At 39.0% G+C, this 18,374-nt stretch overlaps 2 protein-coding genes and 1 long non-coding RNA gene across 7 annotated transcripts; 2 read left to right on the top strand and 1 right to left on the bottom strand.

The window, feature by feature from the left end:
• Nucleotides 1-38: 38 nt before the first annotated feature.
• On the top strand, nucleotides 39-3,861 carry Nemp (Nuclear envelope integral membrane protein). 2 transcript variants are annotated; one of them, XM_076825178.1, is made up of 8 exons: nucleotides 39-336; nucleotides 501-610; nucleotides 697-925; nucleotides 2,057-2,223; nucleotides 2,298-2,513; nucleotides 2,616-2,740; nucleotides 3,219-3,380; nucleotides 3,456-3,861. In XM_076825178.1, the coding sequence occupies exons 1-8, from the start codon at nucleotides 243-245 to the stop codon at nucleotides 3,583-3,585; spliced, it is 1,233 nt and encodes a 410-aa protein (XP_076681293.1). In that variant the 5' UTR covers nucleotides 39-242; the 3' UTR covers nucleotides 3,586-3,861. The 2 variants fall into 2 exon arrangements, with proteins under 2 accessions (XP_076681293.1, XP_076681294.1); XM_076825179.1 differs by having other exon boundaries at nucleotides 41-336; nucleotides 3,468-3,861.
• LOC143375757 (uncharacterized) lies at nucleotides 1,177-3,254 on the bottom strand. Its single transcript, XR_013086977.1, has 3 exons — nucleotides 3,115-3,254; nucleotides 2,904-3,048; nucleotides 1,177-2,816 (listed from the first exon to the last, which is right to left on the bottom strand). It is a non-coding gene; the product is annotated as an uncharacterized LOC143375757 (long non-coding RNA).
• Nucleotides 3,862-4,556: 695 nt separating the features above from the next.
• Nucleotides 4,557-18,288, top strand: LOC143375751 (putative sodium/potassium/calcium exchanger CG1090). 4 transcript variants are annotated; one of them, XR_013086976.1, is made up of 10 exons: nucleotides 4,557-4,699; nucleotides 6,282-6,704; nucleotides 6,808-7,033; nucleotides 7,995-8,107; nucleotides 8,184-8,359; nucleotides 8,455-8,681; nucleotides 9,186-9,527; nucleotides 9,600-9,833; nucleotides 10,005-12,271; nucleotides 12,302-18,288. XR_013086976.1 is itself a non-coding variant. In XM_076825166.1 (9 exons), exons 2-9 carry the CDS (start codon nucleotides 6,291-6,293, stop codon nucleotides 10,202-10,204), a joined length of 1,926 nt encoding a protein of 641 aa, XP_076681281.1. In that variant the 5' UTR covers nucleotides 4,557-4,699; nucleotides 6,282-6,290; the 3' UTR covers nucleotides 10,205-18,288. The 4 variants fall into 4 exon arrangements, 2 of the variants coding, with proteins under 2 accessions (XP_076681281.1, XP_076681279.1); XR_013086975.1 differs by having other exon boundaries at nucleotides 10,005-13,460; nucleotides 13,582-18,288; XM_076825166.1 differs by having other exon boundaries at nucleotides 9,192-9,527; nucleotides 10,005-18,288.
• The last annotated feature ends 86 nt before the right edge of the window (nucleotides 18,289-18,374 follow it).

Below are 18,374 nucleotides of genomic sequence, written 5' to 3'. Positions count from 1 at the left end.
TTTACGTTTTACCTCGTGAAGTTTGGAGGCAAAGGCAAACCTGGCAAACAGGTCAAACAGGAACAGTTGGATCAATCGATTATTGTCGATCTGGAATTTCAAATAACCAACTGCTCAATTCAGAATGCCATAACCGTGTGTAGTACTTATATTAAGTTGACTTATTCAGTTGACGATAAGAGCGATAAGAGTGATCACTGATCGGTTCGATCAGATCGACCAGTTCGTTCGTGATTGCTGAAATGGGTACCAGAATCGTTCAACCCCTAAGTACAATTATATTTCTAGTTTTCTGTAATTATTTTTATACAGAATCTGCATCAACTACCGAATCAAGTATGTCACGCAAAACTTTTAATATGCTTCCCCTACATTTGCCGACTTTACATTAAGTTAATAATAACAGAAAGTAGATATATCAAAAGTTTCCACCATTCGCAATGTCATGCGTCGAAAAAGGAATATTATGTATATAACTTGTTTCTGTTGCTACGTTTCAGTACATTTTCTAATGCCAGGAGATGTTTTCGAGAACGACAAGTCTGGTTTGCAAATATTTTGCCATAATGCCATGTCAAAGTATTTGGTGCACATGTGGAAAAGTTTCACCGTAAGCACTAATGTTTTGAAGTTGCTACGTAATAAACGAACAGGTCCTTCTAGTTTTATATAGATTAACGACTTATCAAATTACAGATCCACTTAAATACAAATATAGAGAATTATGATCTGTACGATGGGAAAACTCCTACGGAAGTTATAGAGAAGCATGATGATAATCAACGATCTTGGCAATTCAATTTGTTTGGCAGCAAAAAGAGTAATAAGTTGAAAATCAATCCATTCGAGAATACATGCGTGGGTGTATATGTATCGCCACATCATTCTAATTTATACAAATATATAATAAGCATGACGGAAACACGTGAGTAAAGACAAACTAAAATGTATTATGTTGTAATTAGTGTTCCTGATTTCTTGATATTTTTTCTTTCTCGAGAAATCAGATCATACTTCTTGAGAATTCTCGAGAAATTCAAGAAAATATTACAAAATTTATATTTTTGGAATAATGTTGATAATATTTATCAAAAACACAAGAAAACTTTAACTTCATTCCTGTCCAATTTGCACAAAACTTATATAAATGAAAAAACAGATATTAAATATAATTGATTTTTATTTAATACAAAACTTGTGCAAAGCGAAACATTACTTTTTTGTTTTAAAATAGTTTTTTAATCTATTTCTTTTCTTTTTTCTTGTGATAAAATCTGTAGCTGTAGAATTTTTTTTCGTTTTGAGTAAATGTTGGCTTGATGGTATGTAGCACATCCAAAAGTTATGGTTAATTGAATGTCCTTCTTCCAGTGGACTGAAAAACGTAAAATTCTTTTGTTAAAGTCCAGAATTTATCTTTTTCTTGGTTGATACTAAATTCTTGGAGACTCTTTGCGATTGCTAACTCTAATTGTTTTCTTAATGGTTATTCTTCATTTTGAGGATCTATAAATTTTTCAGCTTATATAGTTATAAGTTCATAGCTTCTTAGGATTTGTTTTGACGTTTTATACATATCTGTCTTGGATATTAAATGAAAAAACACGATTTTTGAATCTTTTGAAGAGATTCTAGATCACCTATGCAAAAATTTTGTAAGGGATACAATAGATTTGTCTCTTCTTTTCGCTATTTTTTCTTTCATAGCCACAAGAAACTCCTTACTTAATTCAGTAGGTATACAATTTTTCTAAATTATTAAATAAGAATTTAAGAGCACCTTCACCAGTCAGTAATGTCGAATCTTCTATACTGAGATTTTCTATTGTAATTCATATAGCTTCTAATGTTACTAATAAGATTTATTATAATTTGTAGATGTGCTTATACGTTCGCCATCTCCTAGACTTAAGTCTCTCGAGAAAAACAGTATTTCTCGGGAAATAAGAAATTAGCAATTATAAAATTTCTCGAGAATTTCTCGAGAAAGAATTCTCGCAAAGGAACACTAATGTAATGTGAGATTTTTAAATGCATTACTTGCTTGAATTAATAGGTGTCGACATGTTCAAATTAATGTTAATGGTGCTAGGCGCTATAGTATATTGGAACGCGCATAAGCTAAGCAGAAATCCATTGTTTTATTACTTATGTGGTATCGCGCTTGGGATTACTACTTCCGTCATAGTTTTAGTATATATAATTAGCAAATTATTACCACGGGTAAGTTATCTTTTCGATGTATGCTTTAAGAACTATTTCACGCATGGTTAATATGCATTGCTAACGAATTTAAGGGTAAAGTCATGTACTTGATGATTGCCACTGGATGGACAATGAGTTTCTATGTTATCCAAGCATTATGGGAAAATGCACAACTAATTGCAGTGGTGTACAGGGAATGGGTTGCATGGTACATCTTGATAACAACCTTTATTAGCTTTGTGATTTGTTACCGCTTTGGTCCGGTTACAAATACAAGAACAAAAAAACTTATTGAATGGTTTCTGCAGGTCTGTACATTTATATTAAGTACATTTCTATAGTTTACAGTTAACGAATAATGCGAAATTTCTCCTCAGCGCATTAATATCTGATGAATTTTATTTATTTAGATAGGGGGATTGATTACAATGTATTATAGCAGTTATTTCCATGAAGCATCAATTTTTTGTTGTATCGTAATTATTCTTCTTTATAATTTTCCCATCGTCATAGTTAGGAAAGGACAATCTTACTGGTAAGTTTAGTCGATCGTTAATTTTGCCAAGAATTTTTCCCAATACCGTGATGTTACTAACGACAGTAAATAATTTCTGTTCAAACAAAATTAAAAGCTACATATCTCCCTTTATTTAGCGTTCGCTGGCGTAATAACTGTTAATTATTCGATGTTTTCCTACCGAATCGGTCGGTGCATGTCGCACAAAAGCAACTTGAGTGTTCTAATTGAAAACGTATTATTACAAAACTGTAATTATAGTTTGTATTTGTTTTAATAAAGTATTATTGCATTCTGTATTCGAAGCAGAAATATTCCGAGTTTTTCTAGAATTTTTATGTGTGTTTTATTATATATTTACTATATAATACGTATATTTCTTACGTACATACCCGTTTCATTTCCAAACTGTTTAATAGAATAGCTGTGTAGTGATGGTAGTAGTAGTAGTGAGAAACAGGCACATGTATTATAAATGTATACTTGTTTTAATTAGGAAAAGTATGTTTCCTGAAAGAAGAAAGTTGTTAACCGATGATCAGTATCGTAAAGAGGGTATTAGAGAAACGAATAAAGCATTGAGTGCATTGAAAGGATACTGCGCTAGTCCTGAATGTAATCCTTGGAAAACGATTCTAAGATTAAAGGATCCTCTAAGGTTATTATATAAGAAAAACTGTAGCCGTTACCGTTGCCGCTGCCGTTGCGTGCACCGATATTGAAATTGAAACAGAGGTATTTTCAGATTCGCCAAGTTTATGGAAGGTGAGTCGCACTTGTCGGAAGATGAATCTCAAGAACACGATGCCGAGATCACGAGACTTATAGAATATGAATATACGGACGATGAAGATGATTTCTGATGGAATTCATAATGCATACATATAGTGTGTCCAATAAAATTGGAAAGTCTGTTCACGAGTACAAATTGATAATTGATAATCGTTGGTAAAACACGGATTTTCCAATTATTCCGTGTAACCTAACACGACTGAGACTTTGATCCTTTATTGTGTGCCGTAGATAAATAACTGTTATAACACCTGTAAACAGAGTAATTCTTATCGCGTCGATACTCGATACGATAATTGCGTGATTTTTTACAAAATAAAAGTTTTAACTGCCTTTTTATTTACAAATGCTGTACAGGTTGAAGAGAAATCAGCACATACCTACCCTCCAGCTTCGCCGTTCCTATTCGATGATATTATTTACACTACTTGCCTGCTCCGCTACGATCTATTGGACACGTTGCTGCAGGTTCGTTATAACTTATAACTGATTGGTTATTGGTAAGATTCGTCGGACATATTTTAAGTACTTATCTTTGATTTGCTCCAATTGTTTCATCTCTCGTTGCCCTTCGATCGCATAGCTCACGCATACTGGCACATGCATCTCACACTTGACTTGTCTGCTCTCTCTCTACTTATGCCTGAGTGTCAGCCCGTTTGTATCTTTTTACCTTTACCGTTACCGGGACGGATTCTGACAGAGGCGCGCACGCGTACATTCCACGTGACATTCAGAATGAGAGGGTGGAGGGCTAGCGTGAAGAGGGATGAAGAGAAGTTTCATTCGGTACACGGTAGTAGGACGTAAGCACAGTGAGCAGTGGTGTGCAGCGCTCGCAGTCGAGTAGGGAGCGATAAACTCTCTATCGGTCGGTGGGAGGAAAAGATACTTATACATATAGGTATTATACTGACAGGGATTGTTAGAAAGATAAGCGCGTACGCGCGCATTTGCACTTCTCGCGTCGAAGGACGGGGATCTGTTAAATTTGCAACTCGAAGAAGGGAAGAAAGTTTCGCAGAGTGTGCGAAAACAATAGGAGGCTGACAACGGGCAAAGGGGAGGGTGGGCCGAAGGAGGGAACGGGCTGCAGCGAGCCAAAAGGAAGCAAGGAAAGCCGAGGGAGATCGAGGGATGTGAAATAGAATCTGGGCGAGCTGGAATATCGTCGTGACGTGGACGGTAAGTTGCATCGCTAACAGCCGCGGACGTGATAGGTATTAACCGAAGGGTGGTTCGGTAAGCACGCCACCCACGTAACCAAGAAGACGCCGCCTACATGCCTAGCCAACACGTCGAGAACGCACCGTAACCCGCAGCTTTTATGTAAATCAATAATTCCTCTGCGACACTGCGATAATAAAGCTTGCCGTGCATCCGTAAAAATATTCAGCCTTATTGGCGAACGGTAGGGACGGCGATGACGGTGACAAAGATGACGACCCCGTTACGACGAACTTGTACAGGATCGAGTTTAAAGTATAAAGGGCCAACTAACGTAGTAGTCGGCTAGCTGTTTCATCCTAAAATAGTTGGTTTGCCGCTTGAATGGCAGAATTGTCGGTGTCAATGTACATGTACATACGTGCTTGTAGCATGCGAGAGAGATTGGTAACGACATCGAGTGATTTGTTAAAATGAAAGGGGTAAGCTGGACCTTTGTTGGCTCGGCTGCGTCGATTCGATTCATACCCTACCCTACCGTTTAACGATTGCTAGGAACGTCGAATTGGGTCACTTTCACTGCCGACTCGGTTTGCACGCTCTACTATGCTCCCTCACACATACACTAATTGCAATAAACGTAAAACGATACTATTTTTACTATTTACCTTGAACTTCCTTGTATGCATGCACCTACGCATGCACATGCAGCACACACCGGATACACTTGGGTTTCACCTTCCAGGTAGTATGAAACAAAAGTTTCAACAAATTTCCAATTACACTGCGAACGCCTTATTTCTTATGCATGTACTGCCGTACGTGTATCTTACCCTGGGGTAACATAAAATACATATACGCTCTGGCGAATGTATCTCGATCGATTCGTTGTTTCTGTACATTTTCCGTACGCACGTAAACGTGGAAATGTTGAATGTTGCTCGTCACACGAGACACGAAGCCGATGCCATTGATTAAGTGTTCACGAAATTTCAAATATCGATCAACTATTGTGGAAAACAGTTGGTTAGCGGTTTCGATTCGAAAATCAAATCGTGCACGTTATGTATGTGACACAGTTGACGGTAAAATGAAACTATTAAATTTAATTGCACTTTTTAATTTTTCATTCAATCGCGAAACGTTAGGGGTATATGTACGTTAGCGTCAGCGAATTTAAGGGGGCGGCCGAGGGCGGATGACCCCATGTTGTTCTGCCTTCGAGGAATTTACGGCAGGGACTTGGCCTGTGTGCGGTCCTGATTGTAGAGAGTACGCGAGACTAAACAGTCCTGGCGACGGACGATGGCTGGTGACCACGTTGGTCACCCAGCTATCGAGTGCCGAAGGATTGATTGTTTAGAGGGAGATAGAGAATATGGGTATTGCTAAAGAATAGGGCCTCTGTTCCTGGAGGATCTGGCCACGGAGTAGGGAAGGCTTTGCCTTTTGGAAAGAGGACTGTGATGAACCCCACAGCGCTGACATGTATATCTGTAAAGTAGATAAATTATTAAGGAACGTGTGTGTGTCTGAGTTTATTTTTTAATGCTGATTGGAAATGTGAAGTTAATTTTAATATGTGTAATACTTGTTTCAGTCGAGGACAATGAAGGTCCAATTACGTAATTCAGGGCGCAAGAGATGGCCTCTGCGTTTTGGTCTTCTCCTCATCTATGTACTTGTACAGTATGTCACGTCTGCAAAGCCACCCACCGAAGATGCATCGCTGTCTTCTGATCCCAGTTCCACGGAACACGAGGAAAGCTGGACTCTAGAATCTACCTTAGAACCCACCACCCTCCAGGTGGAGAAGGTCGCGGAAGACAGAAACGCGAAAGGAGAGGTGGTTCACGAGGAACCAGAGAAGAGCACGCAGGAGTGGAAAGATGAGAAAGCAGTGGAGGACAAGGGGAAAAAAGAAGGCGGCGGACAACCGACGGAACAGTCCCAAGGCAAAGAGGCTGTCGCGAAGAAGGAGCCTGCTGTTTCAGCAACCAAAATCGTTCCAAGAACCACAACGGTCAGACGCGACGTCTCTTCTTCTTTTCCAATAAGCAATCGTAATCTATATAAGATTTACCCTTTGTATCGCACACCACGTTAATTGAGATTTTAATTTTTAGGTACCGACGATAACCACGGTGAAATATGAACGAGCAACTTGGAGACCGCGAAGGGAAAACTGTTCACCACCTGCTATCGAACAGTTTCCACGACCGATAATGGGACCGAATGCTAGGAAACACGGTGGACTGATCATACACATTCTGGTTGCCGTTTATACGTTCTTGGGTCTCGCTATTGTCTGCGACGACTACTTTGTCTCCAGTTTGGATAGGATTTGCGAAGGTGAGAGCGGCTGATTTAAGGGGGAACACCACTGTGACGGCCGGAAAAGTAAGCCATTTTTAAGATTTTTTTTTCAGGAATAATTTAGTTTTCATAGAAAAATTTTATTACCTACCTTTAGTACGTTGCCTTAAGAAACTACATAAAAAAATAAAGAGAAAAACATCCATAAATTTTAATATATTAATTAATATTCTAGACACCCCCTCCCCCAAAGCGAGCTGGTCGAATGTGTAACTATGGAACAGCAGGTCCGATATGAAATTTCATTTTTTTTTCATGAACTATATTAGTGTAGTTTTAAACAAATTATTTTGAAAATCCGTGAATAAGATGGACAGTCTTTCGAGCGTATTTAAAAAAAATTGTTTTCAATCAAAGAATCCGTACGTACAACGGAAACTACACTCATATAGTTTATAAAAAAAAAGAAATTTGATTTCGGACCTGCTGTTCCATAGTTACACATTCGACCAGCTCGCGTGGGGGAGGGGGTGTCTAGAATATTAATTAATATATTAAAATTTATGGATGTTCTTCTATTTATTTTTTTTTTGTGTAATTTCTTAAGGCAACGTACTAAAGGTAGGTAATAAAATTGTTCTATGGAAACTGTAAGTTATTCCTGAAAAAAATCTTAAAAGTGGCTTACTTTTCCGGCCGACACAGTGGTGTTCCCCCTTAACTACCTATATACCGATATGATCGAGGTTTTCTCGTTTCCTGTTTGTAAAATGTAAAAATGTTTTCGCTGATAATTTCTTCGAACCCAATCGGAAAACCTCTCTAACAATGTTTAAGCAACCGTGCGCTTTCCTGCGATGCCATCGATACCTGATCATTTAAATATCTGTATATTATTACCTATAATATATCGTCCCGTGAATTTTAACGAATGAAAGACGACCAAAAATGACGAGGATCGATTCATCGACGTTTATCGGTTTCTTGGTGCACGCAGAACTACGATTGTCCCCGGATGTTGCCGGAGCAACTTTCATGGCTGCCGGTTCATCCGCACCGGAATTGGCTACCGTTGTGATCGGCGTTTTCTTTGCAAAGGATGATATTGGAGTAAGTGGACACCTGTTACGCAACAAAAAGTAGTAACCCTACCTGTCCTCTTGCTATACATAACTTATGATTACAGGTGAGCGGTGTGATTGGTAGCGCAGTATTCAATATAATGTTTGTGATATCGATATGCGGCCTCTGCACCTCCACGGTGTCCAAGTTGAATTGGTGGCCCCTGTGTCGGGATTGTTTCTTCTATGCCGTATCGATACTGGTGATGCTCGGCACAATTTATAACGAATCGATATCTTGGTAAGATATTCTATTGTACATTTTAGGGCGGTGAGCAATAATGGCGTTATCCACTTGCATTATAGTTATTACACAGAAGAAATTCTTGCTTCCAGGATGGAGTCTCTGTTTATGCTGTTCACGTACGGCGTGTATTGCGTTGCGTTGTCTTTCAACACGAGACTAGAACGTTGGGCAAAATCTTACAATATACCTTTCCTGCCGAAGGATGACGAGCCCGCGGAAGAAAGCGCTCTCGTGAGTTATCGGTCGCTGCAGGAGGATCGTCTGTCTTACACAGGTCCCAATTCGCCTGTTACGGATCAGTTTAAAACTCACGAAGGTAAGCTGTACATGTTGCATGTAGAGGTTAATTTCACCCCCTTCGAGTGAATTTGGGCGGCAAATAAAAATTGCGTTTTAATCAGGAGAAAATCCCCTACATATTCACAAAGTTTCAGAATTTTTTGAATTTTCAGGTTCGAGATGTTCCCTTGTTAGTTACTTTCTGTTTTTCTCATCTGGTTTTGTATGCAGTGTATTTTATTGAGTTATATTTTTTTAGATCCATAGATATTAAATGAACACAAAAATTGTACGGATTTGTACGGGTTTTTTCTTCTTTGTTTGGTTTTGTATAGATAGAGTAAATATTATTGCGTTAGATTTTTGTAATTCCATAAATATGAAAAAAGCCTGAAAAATTTTAAAATAAGTACAAATATGTATTTACTATTTTAATTAAAAAATTTTTGTGAATATTCAAAAACCGTTTCTTTTTCAAAAGTCGGTTTTTGTACAAACCCTAAGCCGCAGGTTTTGAAAAACGTTGTGTCCTTGGTTGCAGGTATAGGAGGAGGAGGTGAAGGAGGTGGAGGAGCAGGAGCAGGAGGAACAGGAGGTGCTGTTTTAGAAACAACCGAGCCGCCACCTCCGAAGCAGCCTGAATATTATAAAGCGAAGGAGCCCGACCCGAATCAAGTGTCGCCCCTGGAAAGGCCTAACGATGCCAGCAAATGGACTTTGTTCACCTGGGGGCTGGTATACCCGATTCATTTCATGTGTCGTGCAACCATGCCCGATTGCCGGCAAGAGAAATTTCGAAACTGGTACACCTTTACTTTCTGCGTTTCAATGATTTGGATCAGCTTCTACAGTTACATCATGGTCTGGATGATCACGATTATAGGTAGCTAAGAGTATGATTCGAAAGAGGAAGCGTTTTTCTTTTTTTCGTCAACGATGATGTTTGATTTTGCAGGTAGCACTCTTGGTATACCTGATACGGTGATGGGTTTGACATTTGTCGCTGCTGGTGTCAGCGTACCTGACGCACTCTCCTCGTTGGCGGTGATAAAGGAAGGGCTCGGTGACATGGCGGTGAGCAATGCCGTCGGCAGCAACGTTTTCGATATTCTAGTTTGCCTTGGGCTTCCATGGTTTATACAAACTGCAATGATACAACCTGGTTCGCACGTGAATGTCATCAGTCGAGGTAAGTTCGCGGCGAACCTGCCTGAGTTGTTTTCTTTCCGCCTGGATCGCGTTTCGTTTCGTTTCGTTTCGTTTCCTCCTTGAAATCTCTAAACTCTCTCTCACCTCCCGCCTACTCTAGCTCTGTCTATCTGTCTATCTATTTCTCCCGTCTTCTTCTTACGATGCGCAGGCTTAACGTATTCAACGGTGTCTCTGCTGTCGACGGTGGTATTTTTGGTACTAGCGACTCACTTGAATGGCTGGAAGTTGGACCGACGGTACGGAGTGGTATTGATGCTTTGGTACTTGGTGTTCATCATGTTTGCCTCGCTCTACGAACTGAACGTCTTCGGTGAAATGAATCCTCCGGTATGCTCTAGCTTGTTTTAATCGAATGCGACTTGAAGCAAGCTTCGAATTAAACAGCAGGGTGGAGGATCGTGTGTACAAGAACTCAGCTGTAGCAACAACGCTCCACCAGCATTCTTCTCTTTTTATTCTTTTTATTCTTCTACTTTTTATCCACTTCTGTTTTCTCGTCTGCTGCCCCCTTTTCTCTATTCTCTTTTCACTTGTACACTTCCTCTTCCACGCCTCTGCTAATTTTCACTTGAATCGAAAGAGAAAAAATACGAGGCGCGGACACCGTGAACAGATCAACAGAAACAAGCGACACGTGTCACGCGCGTTTCACGTTGCCCTGGAATTGAAGCAGATACATAAGTATGTACATTAGGGTGGCTCTTATTTGCTTTTGGTAACAAAAAATCTGTGTAAAGTTTGAGCCCGATCGGATAACGGGAAAAGGTGCCTTTGGGCCCTTAAACGTTTAAATCATTATTTAACAGCTCACAAAGTCGATTTTATATAATATCCTTCAAGTTGTTCATTAAATAAAAAAATATGCCAATCCTCGCTTAAATGTTTAAAAAATAGTCCTCGAAAATAAAAATTCCATTTTTTTTTGTTCACTCTCATAAATAAAAAGTGTTCAAGAAGCAAACTTTTAAACTTTCAAAATTTGAGGAGAAAAAAGTTTTTTCTTTAGTTTTTCTGACTTCTTTCGAAAACCGTTTGTCGGACGAGAAAAAGTAATAGAACATAACAGATGCTCCTGGCTGGATCTACAACTTTTGTTTGCCATATTTTTTTACTTAATCAATAACTAGGAGGATATTATATAAAATCGACTTTGTGAGCTGTTAAGTAATTATTTAAATGTTGAAGAGCCCAGGGGCACCTCTTCCCATTATCCAATCGGGCTCAAAGTTTACACAGATTTTTTTTTATTATTTGGAACTATCCTGGAGGGTGTCCCGAAGAAAATTCAAAAGTCGAAAATAAGAACCACCCTAAATTTTACATACATACGCTAGAATGTCTGTCCTGGAGGTATGTACATTCTTACTATCAGTTTTCGACTGACTCCCGTGTCTGGGAGAAGGCGTAAAACTTTTTAGTTTTCGTAAGGTCTCCCAAACGGACAAACATTTTAGCAACACGACTAGGTATGTATCTACGTACGCCGTGCGCTTCTACTTCCAAGAGAATGGTGTCCTCTGTTGCCGGACCAAAGTGTATATCACGTGTATACCTTACTAAGTCGACTGTGGATAAATACCCCTGGCGTTGTGATATATAATGCTGTCGATGCTGTTGTAAGAATAACGCGTTTCTTTCCATTCTTTCTTTCTACAATATCGATTAAGCCTTCTTCCGAGAGAAAGCATACCGCATACCCAGTAAAAGATTGTTTGTGGACTGCGAAGGCTTGATGGTGAGATTTAGCTGTTAGCATATTTGCATGTTTTTGGAACCACTTAAACGGACAATACATTTATCAGTATTAAGGCAAGCGATTGTTAAATAATACATAGACAGTTTAGAGTCGGTGTGGATAGGGCTGATCGATCGATCGAATCGGCTCGTCGTGTTTTCCTTCCAAACGCCTAAGCCCTAAAGTCTGTCGGCTCGATACTCGAAATTATGCACTTGTCTCGGCTTCCCAGTGCATAATGTTACGGCGATTGTTCTTTAAAAGTCCAATTAACCTACTGGTCACTGTGAACTTATCGCGAGTTTGTCTAAATGCTCTGAAACTCTTCTTCTTATCTAGGCAACTTGTTATGTTTCCTAAATTAGTAGGATTTGTCAACTTGACGCGCTTCTCGTGATTTCGTACTCTTAATCCTGTAATCCCACCCCCGCCTCCGCCTCATATCGCGAGTGTCCCAACATGTAAGCGTCATTCGAAGCGTGAAATCAGTGAGGAATATCTGCAATTAAGAGAACAGTTGGCCGTCTTTACCTTACATTAAATGGGATGCGTTTTCCTTATTTTATTAGCTATTAATTACGATCGATATTTATTATGTTCGTTCATTCGTTCATCCGTCCGTCCGTCCGCCCGCACATTCGTTCTTTCGTACTGCCATAACAACTTCGTTAAGATCGTGTGTTTGCCAATAATTATGTTATTGTTGAAAGCGCAGCTTTTCATCGCGAAGGCGCGTTATGGTTTCTCCGAATCTTTTCCATCTATTATTTCTATTTCTACTGAGGAAAAAATAGCTGTTTAATAGGCGATTAATCTACGCAAGAGTAACGTCCAAGCGATTACTTAGTTGTCGAGATCAAAGAAGAGGGCGTATTAGCTGGAGTGCGCGCGAGCGCGCTGAATAGAATTGTGTGAATTGTGATTCATTGTGAAACTGAAAAACAATTGAAAGTAAACGATTTAAGAGGAAATATTACGGGTCCCTTGAGTATATACTACGGGCACAAATTAATGTACGACACACGCGTCTCGTGTACACATAATACATATGTATGTACGTTTTTGCCAATGCATACAATGTAGCTGAGACCAGTAGGCGTTACCAATTTCATGATACGAACGCACACCATCATCGTTTGCTTTCGTTTCAACGCGTTTGCCCATTATATGTGATTATGTACATACATAAATATGTACTGCTTTGTAGAGTTGACGAGTAATTGTACGGAAAACCTTAGCCGTGCTTCCAGTAAAATTGTCTGCGATTAACGAATACGCAGGCATGGTTCGTTGGACGAATGAAGGCCAGCCTAACGTTCGAACAGTGCAAGTAGGTGTACGGAATGAAAAGGCAGTGTATGCGCTCCGGGAAATGACCACACACAAATTCTTTTCCATCAAAGACTTTGCTTATTGAACAAGCAGCCACACATGTACAATATTAAACGCTTTATCAATCGCTGAGAGAAACCAAATTCTCGCGGACCAATCGCGTTTTTATCTGCATGTCGTATACAATAGCTTTGTTTTTCATTTCTATCAAAAGCTGATCGACGACGGGTTGGTTCACTGTCGAGGTTGCAATATCATTGAAAATGCCGTGTCTATTCGCGCGTGGGAAAAGAATATTCATTCTCCTTTCGTTTCCGTTTCCGTCTCCGATCCTAATCCCAAGTTGTAATTACGCTTCTGCTGCGGGGAGGGGGGGGGGGGATAAACGAGCAAGAAAAGGCAGAAAAATAGAGAAGAAGAATCCGCGATAAGTTCGGAAAACGGAAGACGGTGAACCTTTAACGAGCACGAGCGATAACGAAAAAGACAATAATTAACGCAGCCTTATCCGATGAAAGTATCTACACGTTACGTTACGTTACGCTACAGATCGCGCGATATAACTTCGCCTCCTGCCTTCGGCCGAGTCACGGCCAACTCAGTCGCCATTGGTCGCCGCTCGGAGGCGAGGTTATATCGTGCGCGATCTGTACGTTAGCTTAGCTTACGTTACGTTACGTTGCGCGTTCCTTGTGATCAACTCGGGTTGGACGGTGACAAAGTCTACCAGACCTAATTGTTAGAAGAATGCCGAGAGGCGATTCGAGAGTGTATTCATGTATAATATTATATGTACATACACGTAGGCAGCGAAGGCGCAACCTCAGCAGTTAAATGACGACACTTATTTACGGTTAATAAGGTAGATTGTAGAATATATCCGAGAACCGCCTACGGCTCCCTATTTCAATGTTTCCCTCGCGTGCACTCGGCACTCTTGAATGGGGTCGGTGAAAAGTGAATGAGACACGGGATACAAACTCGTATGTATGATCGCATGGGATTCAAGGCTCCTTCTATTCCCACATACATACATATGTATGTACTTTTCAACGTGCTTGTCCCGAGGGTCGAACCTGTTTACCTGCACGCCTGGCTGACAGCTGTGAGCTTGACCCGCCTTCTTGTTATTTCTTTTCCATTGGCGCCAAGTACATAGTACATGTATGCGGGTATATGTTTGGTCAGGGAAATAGTACAAGTAGGTCACCTCTGCGCGGTGTAAACATAAGCATTAAGCACGTTCCGTGCTGCGGGACAAGGTCGGTGAAAGAAACGTGTAAAAAGAAAGAGCGAAGAGCAGAGTGCGTACTGCGTAATCCCACCTCTCCATTCGCAATCAATTCTCTCTGCCGTTACACTCATTGGGGAATGCACAAAACGACAAAAGGCTAACGTGAAATACCGTAGGGCGTAGACGACTCTGTCGATCTATGTACATAATATGTACATGTGCCACGTTCAGCATACGTCTGGCCGATTTTACAGGTATACAATTATGCATGCACATACGGATGATACGTGTACATCCGCCACTGATTTCTCCGATCCTTTGATCCCTTTTTTATTATTCTGAGTTTAGCAGAATACGTGCTTGCGTTTAATGCTTAACGTTAAGAGATCGCAAGGATCGCGGGGACGGTTTAGCGTAAATTTTTCTTACGTATTATGTTTGCGTACTGTATACTATATGTATTAGGTATATGTATGTGTGTATGCGTATACATAGTATGCATGCGCATGTAGATGCGCGCATGTCAGGTAGTCAGGTACTTAGGTATATGTATACTAATGTTCCTGATTTCTCGATATTTTCTTTCTCGAGAAATCAGAAATCAGATCACACTTCTTGAGAATTCTCGAGAAATTCAAGAAAATATTACAAAATTTATATTTTTGGAATAATGTTGATAATATTTATCAAAAACACGAGCAAACTTTAACTAATTCTGCATTCCTGTCCAATTTGCACAAAACTTGTATAAATGAAAAAAAACGGATATTAAGTATAATTTATTTATTTTTTTTTTTTACAAAACTTGTGCAAAGCGAAACATTACTTTTTTGTTTTTTAATCTATTTCTTTTCTTTTTTCTTGTGATAAAATCTGTAGCTGTAGATTTTTTTTTCGTTTTGAGTGAATGTTGGCTTAATCGTACGTAGCACATCCAAAAGTTATGGTAAATTGGATGTCCTTCTTCCAGTGGACTGAAAAACGTGAAATTCCTTTGTTAAAGTCCAGAATTTATCTTTTCCTTGGTTGATACTAAATTCTTGGAGGCTCTCTGAGATTGCTAACTCTAATTGTTTTCTTAATGGTAATTCTTCATTTTGATGATCCGTAAGTTTTTTAGTACTTTCCGGAGAATCATATTGTTATATTTTCCGAAAAGTCTAGCTACTTAGAATTTGTTTTGCCGTTTTATACATATTTGTCTTGGATATTAAATGAAAAAACGGATTTCTTGAATCTTTTTGAAGAGATTCTGGATTACCTATGCAAACATTTTCTAAGGGATACAATAGTCTTTAAACGATTTTATTCAGCTTGGATCCTCTGTTTGTTTGTATGTTTGTCTTCTTTTCGATATCTTTTCCTTAATAGGCATAAGAAAGTCGTTACTTAATTCAGTAGGTATACAATTTTTCTAAATTGTTAAATAAGAATTTAAGAGCACCTTCACCAGTCAATAATGTCGAATCTTCTCTACTGAGATTTTCTATTGTAATTCATATAGCTTCTAATGTTACTAATAAGATTTATTATAATTTGTAGATGTGTTTATACGTTCGCGATTTCCTAGACTTAAGTTTCTCGAGAAATAAGAAATAAGCAATTATAAAATTCTCGAGAAAGAATTCTCGAAAAGGGACACTAGTATACACACGTGTAGAGGTAACGAAGATATTTATTATACAACGGAATACTCCTACACGTGTTCGTAATCTTCAAGAAAACTGGAATTCTATACGTACTACATAGTAAAAATATTAGGTAGAGCGCGTTTCTGTATACATATATACAGTGGCGGGACAACGTTTAAAATCGCATAACTTTTTTTAGAATTGGTCCAAACGACATGAGTTTTTTTTTTGAGAAGCTAGAAAGATTAGTTTGCTAAGTGACGTGTTTCGTTGTTTTGAAAAAAAAAATGGAATTGTTGAGAATAGTAAAAAAAATAGTAAATGTCGTTTTTTAAACTTTTTTTCTGAGCCTGTAATGAAAATTCAAAAAACCCGTTTGTAGATCGAAGAAAGTTGTACATGCTCTGAGCTATAAACGCTTAAAGATCGCAGAATAAGGTTGAAAATCGCGAATTTCAATGTACAAACGGGTTTTTTGAATTTTCATCACAGACTCGCAAAAAAAATTTTAACAACGACACTTACTTTTTTTTGCTTAACGTTTCCGTTAATTAAGAGGCTGCGAGCGATAATATTTACAGTGGAGATGTATGCATGTGAAACGTATATTTCTCAAACGAATCACGAGGGTGGCAAGTTAGAAAAATCATCTCTTCCCCACAACTTTTCCCTTTCTTTCTGAGTTTGTCGAGAGTTTGTAGCCAGTACTTATGTACATACGTATAATAGGTACATGCATATGTATATATATATATATATATTTATAATGATTAGTGAATGGAACGGATTACGTTTGGAAAAGGCTGGAAAAGCTTGAGTGATCCTAGACAAATTGCTCGAAAATCAAAAGTCAATTTACGGTTTAGGAGTTTTTCGTACGATTCAACGAAGCCATTTACCCGTCCTTTACCCCCACCTATTGCCCAGCAATGTTCCAACAAGCAACTTCGCATTACAGCGTAGGCATCTCTGTTAAACGGTAAATGTAATCCAAGTATGTAGATGTAGACGGTATGTACAACGACGCGCGCGTCGCGTCGCGTCGTTTAATCGATGTCGGCCCGACGAGCATTATGTATTACTTGTTGACTGTTATAATCGTAGATTTTATATCGTCACTTATTACGTACCTATACATACACATATACCTGTAATCTGTATCGCGTATACTTACTGTGCGTTTAGCATATTGTTAGTTAGCGGGTAATTTTCATCCTCCTTCCAGCGCAGTACCTACTTATGTACGTCTTGTCTTGATAGAGTCAATACCTACGTCCGCGTACCTGCAATTATGTATCGATTAACAAGAGGGAATCCACCCCGATTCCACACTTTACCGCGACCACGTGGCGCAACCTTTTATCTCCATCTTTGCACGCACCATTTTTCCGACGCGACGTTTATCATCTACTTTAAAGTCTTTAAACGTTAAACTGGTCCCGCAGGAATTGAGAAACGAACCGAGCGAATCAAGGAGAACTTTAAACGATAGCGTTGCGTTGCGTACAGGTTAAGGAAAAATTGTAGGTTAGGTTAGTAGTTGAGAGCACGAGTCCTAGTAGAAAGCGTAGAATCGCTTAGCATTTTATACCATACGTATAGAAGAGAACTACAATGTAATACACGTGTACGTAATACTATCTCTCATGGTTATAGCTAATCGGTCGGTAACTTTGTAAAAGTATACTTGCAATTAGTTCCGAGTTATGTATGAACGACCAACGAACGAATCGTTTGTTTATCCTATGGTAGGTATATGAACGTATGTATACTAGGTACATACATATACACAGTGGGCATAGAAAGTTCAACAATCGCATATAGAGAGAAAGTATCTGCATAATTGTACAACGAACAAACCGACATAAGATGGCGCGAGTAAATGGAATGCAACAAGATTCGCACTCGGGGCTCCCTCTGTTAATGTCTTCTCTCGTTTTTTCAAGTGTTTCTGAAACTTTTCGAAACCTATCCTAAAACGTCAATACGTGAATGCGTGAATACGTCACTACGTCAATACGTCGATACGTCAATACGTCTAGTCATAGCTTATTACAATGTTATGTAAATAATTGTTCTATCGCCATCGTGACGAAATAAATAAGAGCATAACTATAAATATAAGTAAAGACACGTACGCAGAAAGAGAGATGCACGTATAGTAGCTGTAATCTACACACGTCTACTCTATTTAGTATATCTAGACATTTGTATGACGAGTACACGCTTAGCGATGCAGCGAAAGCCTAAGGGCCTAAGGTACATACATATGTATGTACATGCAACTCACTTTCCAACAATGTTGAATCGGACACAACATGTATAAATATATGTATAACGTAATTGTAATTTCAGAGGGAACTATTTAATATTCCATGCATCTTGTTTAGTTGAAAATGATGTAAGTAAAGGAAAGATAGATAACGCATAAACCGGGTAGTGCGTATACCGATGTATTTAAACAGTTTAAACAAACAATAAAACTATTGCTATCGATTAATGCGCATTGCACACTGCACAGTACTTACCATAACGAACACTAGGGTGGTTCTTATTTTCGACTTTTGAATTTTCTTCGGGGCACCG

The sequence above is a fragment of the Andrena cerasifolii genome, chromosome 13 (genome assembly GCF_050908995.1).
Source record: "Andrena cerasifolii isolate SP2316 chromosome 13, iyAndCera1_principal, whole genome shotgun sequence".
In the NCBI taxonomy this organism is placed as follows: domain Eukaryota; kingdom Metazoa; phylum Arthropoda; class Insecta; order Hymenoptera; family Andrenidae; genus Andrena; species Andrena cerasifolii.
The sequence above is the reverse complement of the archived record's forward strand: the minus strand, read 5'-3'. Positions and strand labels throughout refer to the sequence as shown.

Coding starts and splice junctions, on each gene's coding strand:
- Nemp (XM_076825178.1), top strand. CDS start 243: ATGGGTACCAGAATCGTTCAACCCCTAAGTACAATTATATTTCTAGTT. Junction 337..500: donor TGCATCAACTACCGAATCAA/GTATGTCACGCA, acceptor GCTACGTTTCAG/TACATTTTCTAATGCCAGGA. Junction 2,514..2,615: donor TTATTGAATGGTTTCTGCAG/GTCTGTACATTT, acceptor TTATTTATTTAG/ATAGGGGGATTGATTACAAT.
- LOC143375751 (XM_076825164.1), top strand. CDS start 6,291: ATGAAGGTCCAATTACGTAATTCAGGGCGCAAGAGATGGCCTCTGCGT. Junction 6,705..6,807: donor TCGTTCCAAGAACCACAACG/GTCAGACGCGAC, acceptor TTTAATTTTTAG/GTACCGACGATAACCACGGT. Junction 7,034..7,994: donor TTTGGATAGGATTTGCGAAG/GTGAGAGCGGCT, acceptor TGGTGCACGCAG/AACTACGATTGTCCCCGGAT.